At 43.1% G+C, this 18,089-nt stretch overlaps 1 protein-coding gene across 2 annotated transcripts; it reads left to right on the forward strand.

Annotated features, from left to right (window-relative positions):
- Positions 1-11,130: 11,130 nt before the first annotated feature.
- On the forward strand, positions 11,131-15,426 carry LOC147612957 (putative pentatricopeptide repeat-containing protein At3g05240). 2 transcript variants are annotated; one of them, XM_086782234.1, is made up of 4 exons: positions 11,131-11,287; positions 11,887-12,098; positions 12,261-12,445; positions 12,557-15,426. In XM_086782234.1, exons 3-4 carry the CDS (start codon positions 12,300-12,302, stop codon positions 14,451-14,453), a joined length of 2,043 nt encoding a protein of 680 aa, XP_086638360.1. In that variant the 5' UTR covers positions 11,131-11,287; positions 11,887-12,098; positions 12,261-12,299; the 3' UTR covers positions 14,454-15,426. The 2 variants fall into 2 exon arrangements, with proteins under 2 accessions (XP_086638360.1, XP_086638361.1); XM_086782235.1 differs by having other exon boundaries at positions 11,887-12,069.
- Positions 15,427-18,089: the final 2,663 nt, after the last annotated feature.

Consider the following 18,089-nt stretch of genomic DNA (forward strand, 5'->3'; position numbering starts at 1 on the left):
CAACAAAACTACAAGCAGCATCTGAAGACATACCAACAAAGACCCCAATGGCCCAATCTTCAAAGCATACTAGAAATTAGCATAAGAAGTCACTTTTGAGTAGGATAAAGAGCTTAGTCGGGTTCAAAGAGAGCGTATCATTTACAAAGAACAGGCCAAAGCTTATCATCATAATGCATAGCAATTCAAGAAAAATGAAGTGACAGCTTAAAAGTTAGTAAATCAAGACCTGGAAAAAAGAAATGCAGAACTTGAAGACCAATGAGCTCAAGACATTGAGAAGATTAACAATCTTAAAAAGAAAGCTATTGGATTTTGAGTTAAATGCAATAGTTGCCAAGCTAGATGAGTATAAAGAGCAGATTCGGAATCTAAAAGTGCATCATGTAGACTATGCCAATTTAATGGAAGGTAGAGAGATGATTCTAGAGATACATGAACTCAAGAACTCTATTCATGTGCTATAAAGAGAGCTAGAAATATGTGCCAATTTTATTCAAAATGCTGTGGAGACTCTACGACCTAGAAATTTGCCTATTCCAATAAATTGATGTGCTGTACAAAATATTGTAGCACATTTTAGCAAAGAAATTCTACCTCTTGCTCACCAGTAGCCTTTTTTCTAGCCTTTAGACTGTTTGTATCCTTTGTAGGATCAGGATCGTCCTTTCGGATTTGACCTCAGCCAACTCAATGTGTTTTAAGACTGTTGGTGTCAATGTTAGGACGTGCAGAAAGGTGACATTTGGTTTACCTAACTATATGATCGAAGTAACAATCCAAAAAGTAGGGTGTAGATTGAAGAAAATCCACTGCTCAACAATCTTGAAAAAAATAAAAAATAAAATCTCTTTATTTATCTTCTCAAATAGATGCTTATAGGAAAATTCATCCTACCACTCATATAGTATATATTGATTTTAGACAACCATTATATCAATCTAGATTGGGAAATCATCAGTATATATTCACTTAGTTTGACATTTGTCAGTGTGCGGGGTGGATTGCCCACCGAGTATGCCAGGTGTTGGCTTAGGAAATAACCCCCCTTAGTTTTACTATTACTTTTATCTTAGCTTAGGAGTAGCTTAAGAATAAGATCTCAATGGTATGTCAATTTGAGATAATGCTTTGTTTCTTGATCCAGATGATTATTTGTGCACAAAGCATTGATGTATAAGCATGCAAAAAAGAAGGAATATATAGAGTTAGTTATGTATCTCAGTCTTGCAATTCTTTGTGGTGGTTATTGTAATGTTCTATAATGTCATAACTATGCTTAATGTTAAATTCATAAATATTGCATTCACTGGAAGTCGTCCACCCTTGGGCTTCCATGCCCAAATGATGTAGCTAGTGTCTTCCCAGCGCTGAGGATCATTTATGTTCTCTCGCCAATACTTGTTCCAGCAATCCTTATAAACCTCCACATCACTTGCATTCTTCTTCTTTGAAATTGGTGCCCAATATTGTATCTGAACTTGTAGGTAGTTTATCGAGTTGTTGTTTTGATCAACATCACTTGTTGTCACTCCCTCCCAACCATATTGGGTAATTTGCATCACAAGGTTGTACAAGCACAAAATCTCCTTTAGACACATCAAGAGTCGGTTTGAACTCTTCAGCAGGTCTGTTACGCATTGGACCACAATAATGGTCCTCATTTACATCAAACCTTTCATCTACATCATCCTCCACTTGAAGGTTAAGAGGCTCAGCTTTTTCGCATACACTCCTTGGCCAAAAGTCATGAAATCCAATGTCTTCCCTTGCACTATGGGTTTGCATGTTTAGCATAAGATTCTCCCAATAGGCAAGGACCGGATTGATCCACTTAGCATAATCACTTTGGTCTCCTTTCTCTTGCAAGTGCTCTTTCCACCAATTGACATGTTTTTTAAAGCCCTCCACAACCTTCTCATTTTCCTTAACATACTCAAAGGGTGGCAATACTTTTGGTGGAAAACCTTCAGGAAGCTTGGGTCCTCCCTGGTCATTTCTCTTCCATAACTCTATACTGCTTTCTGGTAACCAATCAACATTTTTGGGGTGTACTTTGTATTGCATCAAAGGTATTCCATCACTCATATAAAACCTGAATTGCAATGGCTTTGAATGTCCAATCAAGCTATCAACTCCATCATGTAAGCATCCCTTGACAAAGCCTTTGAAGTCTGCCACCTTTTGTAGGAGAAAGGGTGTTGGTGGATGCATGCTAACACACTCATTAAAGATCTTCATCAAATGTGAAAATGTGAAAATGGTTTGTTTCCTCAACTTCTCAGAGAAGCGACTAAACAATGCATCAATATCTTCATGAGTATGACCAACCATAAGAAAACCAAGCTGCACCATGTCAAACACTCCTCGTGCAACCAATAGGGATAGATAGGCAAATACATAACGATACAGGGTCATAGTAGACAAAACACAATCAAAAAGATCTGTTCGTGGTTCTGCATCTGAGTTTTGTGAGCTCAAGTCACCATACATGTGTTGCTCTCCTCTTTCTAAGTTTCTTAAACATTTTGAGAGAGATGAAATTGTGAAGTTGGGATCACTTGGCCATAACCCCAAGGCAAAGTGACCATAAGCTGTTTGTCCATGTCCATGAGTGAGCATTCCTATTAAGGATACACTGTAAGCCTCTAAACCCCATTGAGAGATTTAGGAATTGGTTTAATTTGTGGTATGGCAATCTTGCTCTGGTCCATCTTATCATGTATAATACACAAATACCTGTTTGGGTTCATTTCGAAAGAGCTCCTCCAAGCATAGTATAGATTTCTACAACTCATTTGCTGTAACATGTGTGCCCTTCTTTGTGCCATGTATCTAGCACGCTCCTCTTGATTTTTTGTTGATTCCAACTTGACCTTGATTGTCGTACAAATGTCGGATTTTGAGAAGGTGCTGGTTTTTGATAAACTAACTGTCTTGAACTCTGTGTTCCACAATCTTGAGAATGATGGTTGTGACAGTGGCCGATATTCAAATGAGACAAGTGTGTCATTCACTTCATGCAATATGTCCACCTGTTTGTACATTGCTGGTAGAACATGTTGGGTCTCGCGGGCTCCATTTATAGTTGTCCTTGACCTATGTGGCATTTGATCGGCATTATTATCTATGAAGCCCTATATGATTGATTTTGCCATCTCAACATGTGTCATGCCCTTCCGTATTATGCCACTATTGCCATGACTGACATATTTGCACCATTCAAGAACTTCTTTCTGAGCCTATAGAACGTTGACTTACCAATGCCATGCATTACATACCATGCTTTACTACAAACCTTCTTCCCATCAAATGTGAACTCAAAGCACTCGTCATCTTGACCTTGTCTATAGGCCATGCCCATGCAATCCAGTACAAATGTGTATCGTGTACTATAGCTCTGTCCCCAAAAGTGTACCCTAGCTTGCATGATTTTGGATCTATCTCCAAATTGACATCGCTTCTCGCAACAATCAATGGTTGCGACGTTGTGAATGTTTGCAACATCACATTTTTTGCTAGCTCCATGGGTTTTATCGTAATTTTTCATTACCCTTACCCTATGGACATAGCTCCTTTTCTTATTTGTCCCTTCAATGATATCATAGTCAGTGATCATGGCATTATGGTGTCTGTCATAAGAACTATCGCCATCATTGCCCTCTACATCATCATCCTCTTTTTCATCACTTGAATTGTTTAGGCTGTCAATATTTTTTTGCATGAAGTGATCTTGAATACCCTCATCAATAGAAGAAGATTCTGTGTCCTTCACTAATGGTTCACCATTCTCAAATGTGAGTTGCCTGATCGGCCAACTAACCAAATTCAGACCTGAAACACAAGTTGAACTTGGATGCAAAGATCCTTCTATAATGACACCCAAGCTACTCTCCCCTAGTTCTCTCTACAATTTATAGTCTCGTATAGGTGGACCAACAATACTACTCCATTGCCAAGTTTTGTAGATCTGTTGTCATCCCAGAGGATGACACTTTTCTCTTTCCAGCTCTCCCTATCTATAAAGTGATCTTCTTGATCAACAAGAAGTTCCGCAAAATTATCCTCTTTGGTATTAGTAATGTCTTTTTCCATAACAAGGTTGACCAATGGCCATTTGATGATGCTTCCAACTGCTTGAGACATTGTTCTTGCATCCATTGTGGCAAATGGAATGAGAAATGTGTCATCAAAGCTTTGTTGAACATGTATTGCTGCACATGTCTCACCAATGAATTGAAAACCACATGTTTGAGATGCATCAATGAAATGAATAACCCCGTGTGCCTTCCTTGTTGCAGAACCATCAATGAGAAACACGGAAGCACCTTGTTTTAGACCCTCCAATCCCAGAATATCAAAATCTCAATAAGAAAGATTAAAGCGATGTTTTTACGGTAGTACACAAAACTATAAATGTAATTCAATCTCAACATGAGTTTAGGCTCCGACCAAACTTTGAATCTCACCTATCAATGCTAGTTTGCTAGGAGGCTAGGCTCCATCTAAAGCTTGAGCCTTGCCTGCATATGCTAGCTTGTTAGTAGGAGGCTTCATATGTTAGTTTGTTAGGAGGCTCCAGTTAAAGTTATCATCCTCACTTGCATAATATATTAGTTTGCATATGTTAGCTAGAAGGGTAGGCTCCTCTAACAAAAGTTTGAGCCTCACCCACCGCGGATGCTAGTTCGCTTCTAGGAAGCTGAAAGTAAAGTTGTAGGAATCTGAAAGTATATTTGGGTGTATGGGGAAAGAGGGAAGAAAAGAAGAAATCTCAAGCTCAAGGCTCAAACTTGAGTTTGAGCCTTCTCTATTACACAAGCAAGTAGGAATAGAGAGGGAAGCTAGAATAATCCCAGAGAATAAGTGGGGTGTGGGTGAAGAAGGGTATATAAACTATAATCAAAAGACCTCGGCCTAGGCTTGGGCTTGGGCTTGGGGAATGAAATCGAAATCGAAATTCCTTTCTGCATGACGGCACCTGCGCCCGCCCCCATTGATTGTCTATATCAATTGACAAGAAGTTTCGCCGTCGCCATATCAGAGCCTCTTCTCTCGAAATCGAAATTCCTTTCTGTATGACGGCGCCTGCGCGCCTGCCCCCATTGATTGTCTATATCAATTGACAAGAAGTTCCGCCGCCGTTGCCATATCAGAGCCTCTTCTCTCGCAGCCGCCATCGCCCCCTCTTCTCTCGCAGAGTTGCCCTCCCTCTTCTCTCGTCGCAGAGCTGCCCCCCTCTCTCTCTCGCAGCTGCCCCCTCTACCTCTCGCAGCTGCCCCCTCTACCTCTCGCAGCCCCCCCTCTCTCTCGCAGCGCCAGCCCCCTCCCCTCTCTCTCACAGCAGCCGCCCCCCCTCTCGCCATCGCCATCGCTAGCCCCCCCTCCCCTCTCCTCTCTCTCGCAGCCGCCCCCCCTCTCGCCATCGCCAACCAGCCCTCTCCCTCTCCTCTCGCCATCACGCAGCCCCTCTCCTCTCCTCTCTCTCGCCCCCCGCCCCCTCTCCTCTCTCTCCGCCAACCAGCCCTCTCCCTCTCCTCTCTCTCCGCCAGCCAGCCCTCTCCCTCTCCTCTCGCCATCGCGCAGCCCCTCTCCTCTCCTCTCTCTCGCACCCCGCCCCCCTCTCCTCTCTCTCGCAGCGCCTGCCCAGCCGCCCCGCCGCGCCCCCCCTCTCCTCTCTCTCACAGCGCCCGCCAGCCCCCTCTCCCTCTCTCGCACGCACCGCGCGCCTAGCCGCCCCGCCCCGCCCCGCCCCCCCTCTCCTGTCTCTCACAGCGCCCGCCAGCCCCCTCTCCCTCTCTGGCACCGCCCGCCCAACCGCCCCGCTCCTCTCTCTCGCAGCGCCCGCCAGCCCCCTCTCCCTCTTTCGCAGCGCCTGCCCAGCCGCCCTGCCCCCCTATTTGAAATTTGAATTTTAATATTTCCCCCTCTCCATTTGAAATTTGAATTTCAAATTTCTCCCAAATTCAAATTTGAATTTTAAATTCCCCCTCGCTCGTCGCCCGCGCCCCAATTTCAAATTCCCCCCCGCTCGGCGCCCGACTTCGAAATTCCATCCACGTAAAAAAAAAAGAATGACCGACCTCACACGTTCCTTCCATTAAAAAACCGACCTCGTGTTTGAACCAAACCAAGGGACCTACGAACCCTAAACGTGATTAACGCGATTCTGCACCCAAAGCACAAGCGAGTCTATGTGGTGAGCGAACGCGATTCTGTACACTGCTCGTAATCACCATCGTATGCAATAATCATCTCTGTTTCCTATCTCTAAAGTACTCACTCAGCCCTGTGTCTCCTGCGTTTCAAACATGTTCTTTTCCTCCCGCAATCGACATGTCTGCGTTGGTTCCGACCTCTGTTCCTACAAAACCATCACGCCCACACGCCATCGGAGACTTCAAGCATCTGTCACGTCTGTGCGACATCGGAGACTTTCGTGCGCCCATCTGCGTTTCGTGTGTTCCCTCATCTAATTGAATACTTTACGCAACAAGTAAGTCCTTCTTTAATTGATTGTCTATATCAATATAAACGCTTACTTGATTGCACGCTAAGTGTGCCATTTGTCAATCGTTGCTCGTCGTAGATTATTTGCACTTCTTGCTGCTCTCTTTTGTATCTTCACATATATCGAGAACCTGTAAAATTAATCTTTGTGCACATTATATAATCTAAATGACAAGGGTTCCCTATATAAACATGGTATATGTGTCACATATCTGAGTGTACAACTTGGATATAGACTCCACCTTAAGTTCGAGCCTCCCCCCATTCGCCCCCTACATAGAACTTATGTGTTAACGCTCGACCTAGATTGAGTCTTTGTTCTCCATGTTAGTGCACCCCGGCCTTAAGGCTCGATCTTGAGTTTGAGCCTTTGCTCTCCATGCTAGTGCCCGAACTTGAGTTTGAGCCTTTGCTCCTTTGCTCTCCATGCTAGTGCACCCCGGCCTTAACGCTCGAACTTCAGATTGAGCCTTCGTTCTCCATGCTAGTGCACCCCGGCCTTAAGGCTCGAACTTGAGTTTGAGCCTTTGCTCTCCATGCTAGTGCACCCCGATCTTAAGGCTCGAACTTGAGTTTGAGCCTTTGCTCTCCATGCTAGTGCACCCCGGCCTTAAGGCTCGAACTTCAGATTGAGCCTTCGTTCTCCATGCTAGTGTACCCCGGCCTTAAGGCTCGAACTTAAGTTGGAGCCTTTACTCTCGATGCTAGTGTACACCAGCCTTAAGTCTCGAACTTCATATTGAACCTCCCCTACATGGAACTTATGTGTTAAGGCTCATTCTCCATGCTTAACTTTACATGGAACTTGGCCTTAAGGCTCTAACTTGAGTTGGAGCCTTGCCTATCTATGCTAGCGTATCCCTAGCATATGAGTGCACAACTTGGATCTAGGCTCCAGCTTAAGTTCGAGCCTCTCCTACATAAAACTTGGCCTAAAGGCTCAAACTTGAGCTTGAGCCTTGTCTCTATATGCTGGTGTATCCCTATCATATAAGTGCATAACTTGGATCTAGGATCTAGCTTAAGTTCGGATTTCCCCTATATGGAACTTGGCCTTAAGGCTCCAATATACTAGTGTACCCCTGGCATATGAGTGCACAACTTGGATCTAGACTCCAGCTTAAGTTCAAGCCTCCCATACATGGAACTTCGCCTTAAGGCTCAAACTTGAGTTAGAGCTTTGCCTCTCTATGCTAGCGTACCCCTAGCATATGAATGCACAACTTAGATCTAGGCTCCAGCTTAAGTCGAGCTTCTATATGGATTAAGTAAATGCAAGTGAGGCCCCCGCTATTTAAGAAAACTAAGTGAAGCATCAATAATTGTAGCATGCATTAAGTTTCTTAAGTTTGATAGGTTTTGGTTTGATATGTAGCATTTAAATTCATTTTTTTCTAAGGTTTTGAAACTTTTTTTGTGCTTCACAAGAATGGAAGCTAGCAGAGTGCCCACTACCTCGCAACCACATGGTGCACCAATCTTTACTCTGGATGCTCTCGAAACAACAACTCAAGCTAAAAGTGTCACTCCTAGAATTAAGGTGGATAAAACCTTCGAATTGAGTAACCAAGAAGGAGTAAAATGGTTTGTGGATAGCTACGATGCTAGTGCAAACTTCAAAGGAGTCTTCCTCCATTTGTTTCTATCTTAAGGTGATACATCATATGGAGATATGGGGATTGTGGTAGGCGCTAAGGATAATGTGGATGCAAGAGCAAACCCATGCTTCACATGCAATGTATTGCCAGAAGGAGAAACTACAAAAGCAAATAAGTTTTGCTTATCATTGGACACTTTTAACCTAGCAGACATGACTGGCAATAAACTAGGAAAGGACAATTCTATTGTAAAGCTAGGATTGAAGATCATTGACTTTTCCAATCAAGAAGACTCAGGTGTGGATAATGTGGAGGACCTGGTGAAAGCAATGAGGCATGCAAAGAAGGCTTTGGATTCACGAAAAAAGTCCATACCTGAAAAGGAGACAACAACCACTCAAGTTAGGAAAATTGTGGAGAAAAAAGGCAGGGCCATAGTGAACAGTGCACTTGAAGCATCTAGAAATGCTGGTGCAACTTCTTCAAAACATAAAAAGGAGGGTGAAAAAACAAAAGTCCTTGATGTAAGCACAATAGCAGCTGAAGATATGGCAGACTCTCAGGTGCAAGAAGAGGAGCAAGCACTTGCAAAGAAGCAAAAGACAAAGCACTCTACAAAGGTTCAAGAAATCTCTTTAAAGAGGCAAAGGACAAAACCAGCAAGTGGTTCAAAGGAGATAGATGCGTTTGATGACGAGCTAATGGAGGTTGAGACTCCAAACAAGGGTAGCAAAGCAATGATCTCATTAGAAATAAAGAAGGGATATTATCCCTTTGGTCTAAATGAGGTCTTCAGCATTAATGTGATGAAATGTTATCCTGCTCCTTCAAACTATGTGTATAGAAGGTTAAATAAGGATTGGGTTCATATTTTGACCCAAGACTTTATTGAGGACCCAAAGCAAGAGGAGATACTTGCAATTTTGATGCCCTGTAATCGTGCTACGAAACAACCCCTTGATAAACTGGCAAAAGAAGATATTCATAAACTTGAATATTGGATTATCTCTGGTCAACACTCCATTGATGCTGCAAAAAGCTTGTAGGCTCTAAATATGGCTAAAGTGACCCTTCAACTGCGTCAGCAATTTAGGTTCAAGAGATCAAAGATAATTGTAAATTGCCCGCCCAAGATTTCTCGTAACATTTCCAAGGATGCAAATTTATCTGTTGCAAAGTCAATACAAAAAGAGCCATTCCTCGATCAACTTCTACAAGCTCAAGCACAATGGCATGCAAACGGTCGTCCTAGTAAACCTTTGCCTCGTGTCAATCAACCCAAGATGGACGAGTCTTGGAAGGTACTCTTTTGATTCTTTGCTATATCTTGGTAAATCATAGACATACATTACTTCTTCTTTACTTTTCATAATATCTTTTACGGATCTATAGTTTCAAGTGTAGCAGTAGCATAAGAAAGATGCATGTGAGGCTTCTTCTCAAATTGCATAAACTTAATAGTTTGGTTTGAAATTGAACTTCAAGCCTCACCTCTCTGTGATGGTGTAGTACTTGCATATCTAATTGTGGCTCGAACTTAAGTTGGAGCCTCACTTGAAAGTGCTAGATTTACATACGGAGGTGACGCTCAAACCTAAGATCGAGCATCACCATTATATACTAGTTTAGCACTGGCAAGTGAGGCTCAAACTCAAGTTTGAGCATAAGCTCCAAATGATTGCAGACCCATAGATGCATGATTTCTCCTAATATTTTGTGATATCTATAGTAAGGGGGCTAACTTCTTACTTTGCAACTTTGCAGGCCTTTGTGGAGACCACGGAGCACACACTACATAAGAATTTTGTCAAAAATGATTTACACTTGCTTCTATGTGATGATGATGCATGGCAGAATTGGGTTAAGATCATGAGGCTATATGCAAAAGGCTTGCTACCAAATACAAAGGGTGAAACTCAAACTAAAGGTCTTGATCAAAATCCCAAACTTCTAACTTTGAAGAGTAGGCAAATTCAGTAGGCACCAGGAACAGTCACGCTAGGCCCAACGTTGTTTAGGTGCATTTTAGGCCTTCAAAAGAGTGAAGTTTTGGACATTCAAACACCACTTCTTGACAATAGAATATTGCTTAAGAAGGGAAAGCAAACCCATCAAAGAATGGATATGGAGGAGATGGCTTGGAAGCTAAAAACAGATCGAGTGCTCAAAGATGCAATAACCGCCTTCTATTTTGATGTGACAAGGGAAAAGATGACTTGGGAACAGGTGTGTGAGACATATAAGCTAGGGGAGTATGAGTATAATCAATTGAGGAGCTACAACCAGTCCTTTGCTAGGGACGCTCTCAATCGTTCAAAAAAAAATCCTTCACTTCCAAAAAGTGTAGTAACTTTACTGAATCACCTATATAGAGCATCTACGGTTATTGTATCTCAACAAGAGTCTATTCCTTGCACAATTAGGGGGGTGGGTTTTGATATGACAAAGATTATAGCCTTCTATAGAGTGAAGAGCATGTACCATTTTCAACTGGCAATCATGGACCTACATGGTACAAAGGAGCAGCTCTCGCGTCAGAATTTTTCTCTAAGTTGGCACTTGCTTTGAACACACTAAATTCACAATATGAATATATTCTTGTGTGTTTTGTTGATTTCATCACCATTGGAATGCTTATCGAAGGGATTTCTAGCCAATCAATAAAGGTGCACTATGAATTTGGTGTGATCCACACACAAAAAGATGATGCTTGGACATCTGGAGCAGTTGAGATTGCAACTGTTATTCTTTTCATCAGCAAGGTTGACAAGTTTGAGGCCATTGATAAGGTTCTCACAAAAAATGTATTCATCTCAGGCTCTAGTGGCCAAAATAGAGAATTCATCGACAAAGGCTTTATTGACGGTCTCATCATCCTGAACACAGCTATGTTGTAAAATTTGAATCTATAATAGTTTACTTAATTTTATTTATTAGATTATTCATATGATTCTCTCTCTCTCTCTCTCTCTCTCTCTCTCTCTCTCTCACACTCTCTCTCTCTCTCCCCCAATAAATATGTGTATACAGAAGGTAACTGTATTTCATCATTTTGCATCTTCTACGACCGTTTCACTTCAACCGCCCGCGAATGCTCAAGAAGCTGCCCGTTGCGCTGAAGGGAGCTGGTTGCAGATTCCCATAAGCAGCAATAAGCCAAGCTCGTTTTCTATCAACAGGTCCAATAGCCTTTTTTTAATGTGTGTACGTGTATATGCACCGTAAACTATTGAAACAAACACACACACACATGGATGTAAGCAAGCATGTTCTCATGCCCATACATTGGCACATAGGTGTGTCACTGTATGTATGTATATCACACACATATACATATATATATATATGTGCGTGTTTGTATATATATAAAGTTTTTATTTTACACACACACATATGTAAATAATGTGTGTGTGTGTGTGAGACAGAGAGAGAGAGAGAGAGAGCTGGCTACTCAAAATGTAACTGATACTCCTATCCTTCTTGCCATGTATGTATATTACATATGTATATATATAAGTTCATATTTGTTTGTGTGTGATACACACATACATACATATATACACGTGTGTGTGTGTGTGCGCGCGCGCATGTGCGCATACGCACACTTGTATATAATGTGTGTGTGTGTGTGTGTGTGTGTGTGTGTGTGTGAGATACACACACATATACATATATAACGCGTGACACAGTTGTGTGTAATGTGTGTGAGAGAGAGAGAGAGAGAGAGAGAGAGAGAGAGAGAGAGTAAATGACTGTGCCTACTGTTCTTGTCGTGCAGTAAGTCGATGAAAGTAGGGTGGATATGTTAGACCCTTCTTTTGGTCACAGTATGACCATCACATTGTGAAGAATGGTGTATCACTATGGATGTGGCTATCCTTTATGGCCATCACATTGTGAAGAATGGAAATTTTATGGGAATGATGCTGTGAAGGACCCAAGTTTTCCTTGCTGCAGCAAAGTCAGTGCTTAGCATGTAGCAGCTTTTAAGTGAGTGGTTATGAGCATAATGGCTTAAAATCCAGCTATTGGCGAGGATGGTTATGCTTATATCTGTAGACCATTACTATCATATGTCATATGTCATTTCATAGCCTGATTATGGTCAAATTTTACACATGTGATTGTCACCTGATTTGGGCTTGTCATCAGAGTATCGACTCTTTGTGCCACACAACGTAAGTGTCGTGGATGGGCAGTTCTTCATACTCGCTTTGGATAGAAGCTGAATGCATTCCTTCAAAGACAGCTAGAGCTCACCCTCTTCATCCTGTCAACCGAGCACACCCACCAGAAGTTGATCTGAATCACGTACAAAAGAACATAAATCATATCAGGTAGATGTGAACCACAGGGCCATGCGACAAGAAAGCATGTCGAGAAAAAGATTAGTTCTTCTTTTAATGACCTTGATGGGGTTTAAGTCCATCTTCTGGCTTATCATGCAGAAAAGCAGAGAACGATGGGACTCACAAGACCTCAAGAAAGCCATCACTAGGGAGAAAGTTTGACAAGACTCTAGACTTATCAGAATACCTGGACCGACATGATATTCAAGTTTCTGAGAAGTTTCTTTACCAACGACTCCAGGTTTGCATTGACAAAAAAGACTTGGAATTAGGAAGGCAAGTGCATGCTTTTATAAAGAGGTGTGGACAGCATTCAAATGCTTTTTTGGGCAGCCATCTCATTCGCATGTTTTCATGTTGTGGGAGTTTGCCAGAAGCATACATTGTCTTTAGCAAGCTGCCTGCACAGAATGTGTTCACATGGAGTGCAATTATTTCAGCTTATGCGAACTATGGGCAAGGTGACCAGGCATGCAACCTGTTCAAGCAAATGCTGCAGTCAAGAATCAAACCTGACGAATGTGTCTTTGTTGTGGTCCTTAAAGCATGTGCAAGCATAACATTTCTCATTCAGGGTAAGCTGATACATGCTCATGTAATAGATTGTGGCTTTGAGTCAAATAATTTTGTTGCCAACACCCTCATTGGCATGTATGCTAGCTGTGGAAGCCTCGCCGATGGATGCGCTGTGTTTGGCCATTTATCAAAGCAAAACGTGGCAACGTGGAATGCAATGATAGCAGCGTATCTTCAACATGGGGATGTTGAAGAATGTGTCCAACTCTTTCAACAAATGCAGAAGGAGGGTATGAAGCCAAACAATATCACATGTGTTAGCATATTGAAAGCATGTTCCTACATAACTCTCGGTCAGACCAAGTTCTTTCATATTCAGATTATAGAAAGTGGCTTGGAATTAGATACCTATGTTGCAAGCACGCTTATAGATGTGTATGCCAAACATGGGAGCATTGATGATGCACGCCAAGTGTTTGACAAGCTGCCTGAGAGAGACTTGGTGACATGGAGTACAATAATTGCAGGATATGTCCAGAATGGAAATGGGCAAGAGGCGCTTATGCTTTTCCAGCATATGCAACTCACAGGAGGGAAAGCAGACAATGTCATATATGTGTGTGTTTTGAACGCATGTTCAACCACAGCAGCTGTAGATCAGGGGCAGCTGATTTATGCATGCCTTATCGACGAGGAGTTTCCTCTGGATGTGTTTCTTGGAAGTGCACTTATCGACATGTATGCTAGTCATGGTAAGCTTGTGGATGCTCAAAGGGTTTTCAACGACCTACCTCAAAGAGATGTGGGAGTGTGGAATGCCATGATCGAGGGTTGTACTACAAATAGCAATTATGAACTGGCCATACATTATTTTGAGGGCATGCAGAGCGAGCTGATGCCAGATGAAGTTACATTTGTTTGTCTTCTCTCCATGTGTAGCCATATGGGCTTGGTGGAAGAGGCATGGTACCGGATGAAGTCCATGATAGGACAGTACAGCATTACACCAATAGTTGAACACTATAACTGCATCATTGACCTTCTGGGTCGTTCTGGGCAGTTGGATGAGGCAGAAAATGTGCTTCAGAATATGCCATGGCAACCTACTATCAAAAGCTGGATGTCGTTGCTTAGTAACTGCAAACATTATGGCAATGTGGAAATCGGAATGCGATGCTTTAAGCATGTCATCGTCATTGATTGTACACACGCTTCTGCATACACGTTGATGTGGGCCCTTTTTTCAGGTGCTGGCCTGTGGGTGGATGCTTTAAAAATCGAGGAACTGAGGAAACGTGCACAAGCCTGGAAAAAGCCAGGGAAGGCCTATATTGAGGTTGGCCAGAGGTTGCATGAGTTCGTCGTGGGAGATAAAAGCCACCCATCACTTGCTGCCTCCTACAAAAAGTTGAAATCTTTATTTTTGCATGGGAATACCAAAGGGTGCATACCACAATTAGACTTTTTGCTTGCCTGTTGAGATATTTCACATGGACAGTGTGCAGAAAAGCTGGCCATACCACTTCCTCTTTGCAGAATGATCCAACCAGGAGTAACAGGGTGAAAACCCTTGGGTTTAGAGTGACCATACTGTCTGAAAGGGGCATTTCGTACGAAGGATGCATGTTTATTAGAGGGACCAGGCTGTTTGAAAGGTGGGGCATTTCTTGTGAAGGATGGGTATGCTTGGATCATTTTACTCATATTTTGTTGTCTTCACTTTGTACTGCACTCCAACTAGGAGTATCCGGTGAAACCCTGTGTGTTTAGTGGGGCCATGCTGTCTGAAAGGGGCACTTCTTGTGAAGGATGGATGTTTAGAGGGACCGAACTGTTTGAAAGATGGGACATTTTTTGTGAAGATTTGTAAAGGATGGATATACTTGGATAATTCGTCTTCATGCAAGTATAACTAGTTGTCCTCTTCATGCAAGTATAACTAGTTGTCCTCTTCATGCAGGAATAACTACAAGTCTGGAAGAATTCTTCTTTTTTGTTACTCTTGCCAACTTGACAAACAATTTTTTGGATATATACCTTGTGGATGTGGCTGTTGCCCCTCTTAGGCCATGATATTTGTGGCATCAAGCTACATTATCATGCAGATCTTAATGTGACAACATTGGTGATTTGATTGGCAGAGCTCCACATGTGTTCTGTGCAGAAGACTCCTCTCCACAAGCAGGTAATTTCTACATCCACTCAGCAAAGACAGACTTTGTTAATGTCACTACTCAATCAATGCAATAGCAGTCTGTTTCCAATTTACAGGGTGGACAGCTATTTTAGTGGCTGTTTGCCAGATTGAACTGACCACAAAAATGACTCAACCGGCTTCCATTACAAGGCGTTGACGAATTGTAACAAAGAAAGTTTTTTCCCAAACAGATGTATATTTTCGAGTGTATCATTTTATACTATACTCATCCAATCTCCTAAAGAGTTCTCTTCCAGAAGTTGGTGTTGGGATTCGAGCTCGATGACAACTTATGCCAGTTGCATTATGTACTGGCATGTTAGGTAGTAGCATGTGTGAGACATAAATGACCGTGTCCAACTGGTCATAGTTGTGTGGACAGTAGCTAGGGTTAGCAGTGTGTGGACACAACACAAGTAGTGTGTTGTAGCTTTTCCATTATGGCTTAATGTAGTGTGAGATGGGACATGGCTTCCCTCTATGGCTAGGGTTTCAGTAATACATTAGGGTTTGCTCCTGTGTGTGTGTTCCCTCTCCCTCTACGTGTTTTTCATCATGGTATCAGAGCAAGGTGCTCTCTATTAGGGTTTATGAGTGAGTGAGAGAAGAGGGAGAAGAAGTTGTGAAGAAAAGCTGTGGAGCTTGCCATTGGAGCTGTGAAGCTTGGAGCACACCGATTTTCACCAGATATGAGAGCTTGGCCTACTCGGTAAGGAAAACTAAACTGTCACGTGCATTCTGTACTTAGATGCCAGGTAGACATATCTGTACAAAAGGTGTAGGACCTGGGATGGTAAACTGGTCCCATGTGAGCCCAGTTCGGGACGAGTCAGCCAGGGCTCCATCTCAGTTGTTCGAGGTCAGGTATGCATTGTCTTGCACATGAGTCCAAGGTCAGGTGTGCACTATCGTGCACATGAAACAGTGCCAGTTCGCGTTGTGAGTCTCCCTCTGAAATGATTCTGTGTATTTGGTATGGTACCAGATGTCAGATCATTGTGTAGAAAGTTAGGGTTTGCTTTTAGGAAAAGGGGCCAGTCCATAGGGCTATCCCAAGTCTTAGTGTGGGCATGGGGATGGTGTGAAACCACCCCCATAAGGGCCAGGAAGGCCTTGGCTGTACCCACTAGCCATGGGTAGGCCATGGAGGGCTGTAGGACAGCCCTAGGGGTAGGCCAGGGGTAGCGACTGGTTATCTAGCCCTAGGAGAGGTGTAGGGCAAGTATGGAGCAGCCTATATAGGCTACCCAGCCTCCATAATAGTGTAATCAATGCCCAGCCTCCCAGGCAGCAGGCGCACAGTGCCCAGCCACTTTTATCCATGCGCATAGGTGCCCAGGCCAAGTAAGAAAATAGGCGCAGCATTTAATGTGAGTTAATGCTGTTTTATTCAGTCGTGGATTGAATATATGACATTCGACTGCTATAAGACTGGCCGATTGCTACACTGGAGTAGTATAAATACCAAGGCCCAGATCCATTTGTGTTATCTCATCATTCACCAAGTGCTCAAGCAAAACAGGGCTAGGACAACCAAGAACTTGCTAAAGCAAAGGGGTGGAGGACTGCAGGTCAAGGCAGAGATTTCTCAGCCAAGAAAGGTCAAGATTTTTGTATTTTCTTTTCAGATTTACATCATTCTAATAAAGCAAATACACCATCTGTGGTGGGGGCCTTGCAGAGGATATTTGGGATCCAATACTGTGTCCTCTCCATCTCTCCCTCTCTCTATTTTTTGCACATCTTCATTTAGTTTGTGCATTAATTTCGTCGTGAAAAGTGTGCTGATTTTTGAGCATTGAAGTTACAGATCTTCTTCGAAGCTTCCGCATGTTACAGTGGTATCAGAGCCTACTTCAAGTGCAAAGATTCAGCAAAGAAACCATAATTTTTTCTCGCTTGTGTGGTTGGTTTTCAGACGCTGGTGGACTCTCCTTCTCGGAGTGACTCCTGTCCCTCAAAGGACGGTTGGTTTTTAGCCTCCGGAAGCCTCCAGACATCTCCCACACACAAAGTGGTGGATGGTCAAATTGCGCTCCGGAAAGGAAGTGCGTTTTCCTGCTATGGTGAGCTTCGACGACGAGAGAGACCAAGAACCATGGGACTAGAGTGCACCAGGCAGCCCAGCTAGGGCACCAGGCTTGAGTGTTGCAGAGATGTCCCAGCAGATGATGCGAGCAATCGCAGACCAGATGACCAAGTTGGAAGAGCAGAAGGTGCAGATTGAGGCTCTGGAAGAACGTACTCGTTCTCCAGCGTCGCGTTTTCCATCTCCTCCTCCCTCTCCTTCCGTATCCCAGATTCCAGATCCTTGACACAGGGATCCTCTCACAGGGTCACGACTTCAGCCGAGCTCTTTGCTTGAGTTGTATGCGTGCATTGAAGGTCCGACAACGTGAAGACGAAGCCATGCGACGTGTGGAACATGAGCGTTACCTAGCAGCTTTAAACGTCAGATTGACACTGGCGACGTCCACGAATCATTTTCTTGAGAAAATAAACTTCAGTAAGTATAATGGTAAACTCGATCCCACAACTCTCTATTCATGGTTGCATCAGTTTGAAGCTTACTTTGTCGCAGTTAGAAAGAGAGATACTAATAGAGTGATCTTAGCCCGTTGGTACTTGGAAGGTGAGGCCATTCCTTGGTGGACTCAATGGGCTCATGCTCACACCAGATTAGGTATGGCAGCTTATGTGTGGGATGAGTTGTCCGTGACCTTAAGCAGCGGTTTCTACTGTCTCACTACCTTGAACGACTCAAAGACGAGTTCAGGGGAGCGCGTCAGAACGCGCAACCAATCCTTCATCAGTTTGCCAACAGAATTTCGACTTTATATTTGCAATTAGGCTTATTTGATTCAGACAAGAAAGGGCAGTTTTTGTATGGCCTTGACACGCAAATCCAATGGGAGGTGC

This window comes from Cibotium barometz, chromosome 44 (genome assembly GCF_041138505.1).
Source record: "Cibotium barometz isolate CiBa-2024 chromosome 44, ASM4113850v1, whole genome shotgun sequence".
Taxonomy (NCBI): domain Eukaryota; kingdom Viridiplantae; phylum Streptophyta; class Polypodiopsida; order Cyatheales; family Cibotiaceae; genus Cibotium; species Cibotium barometz.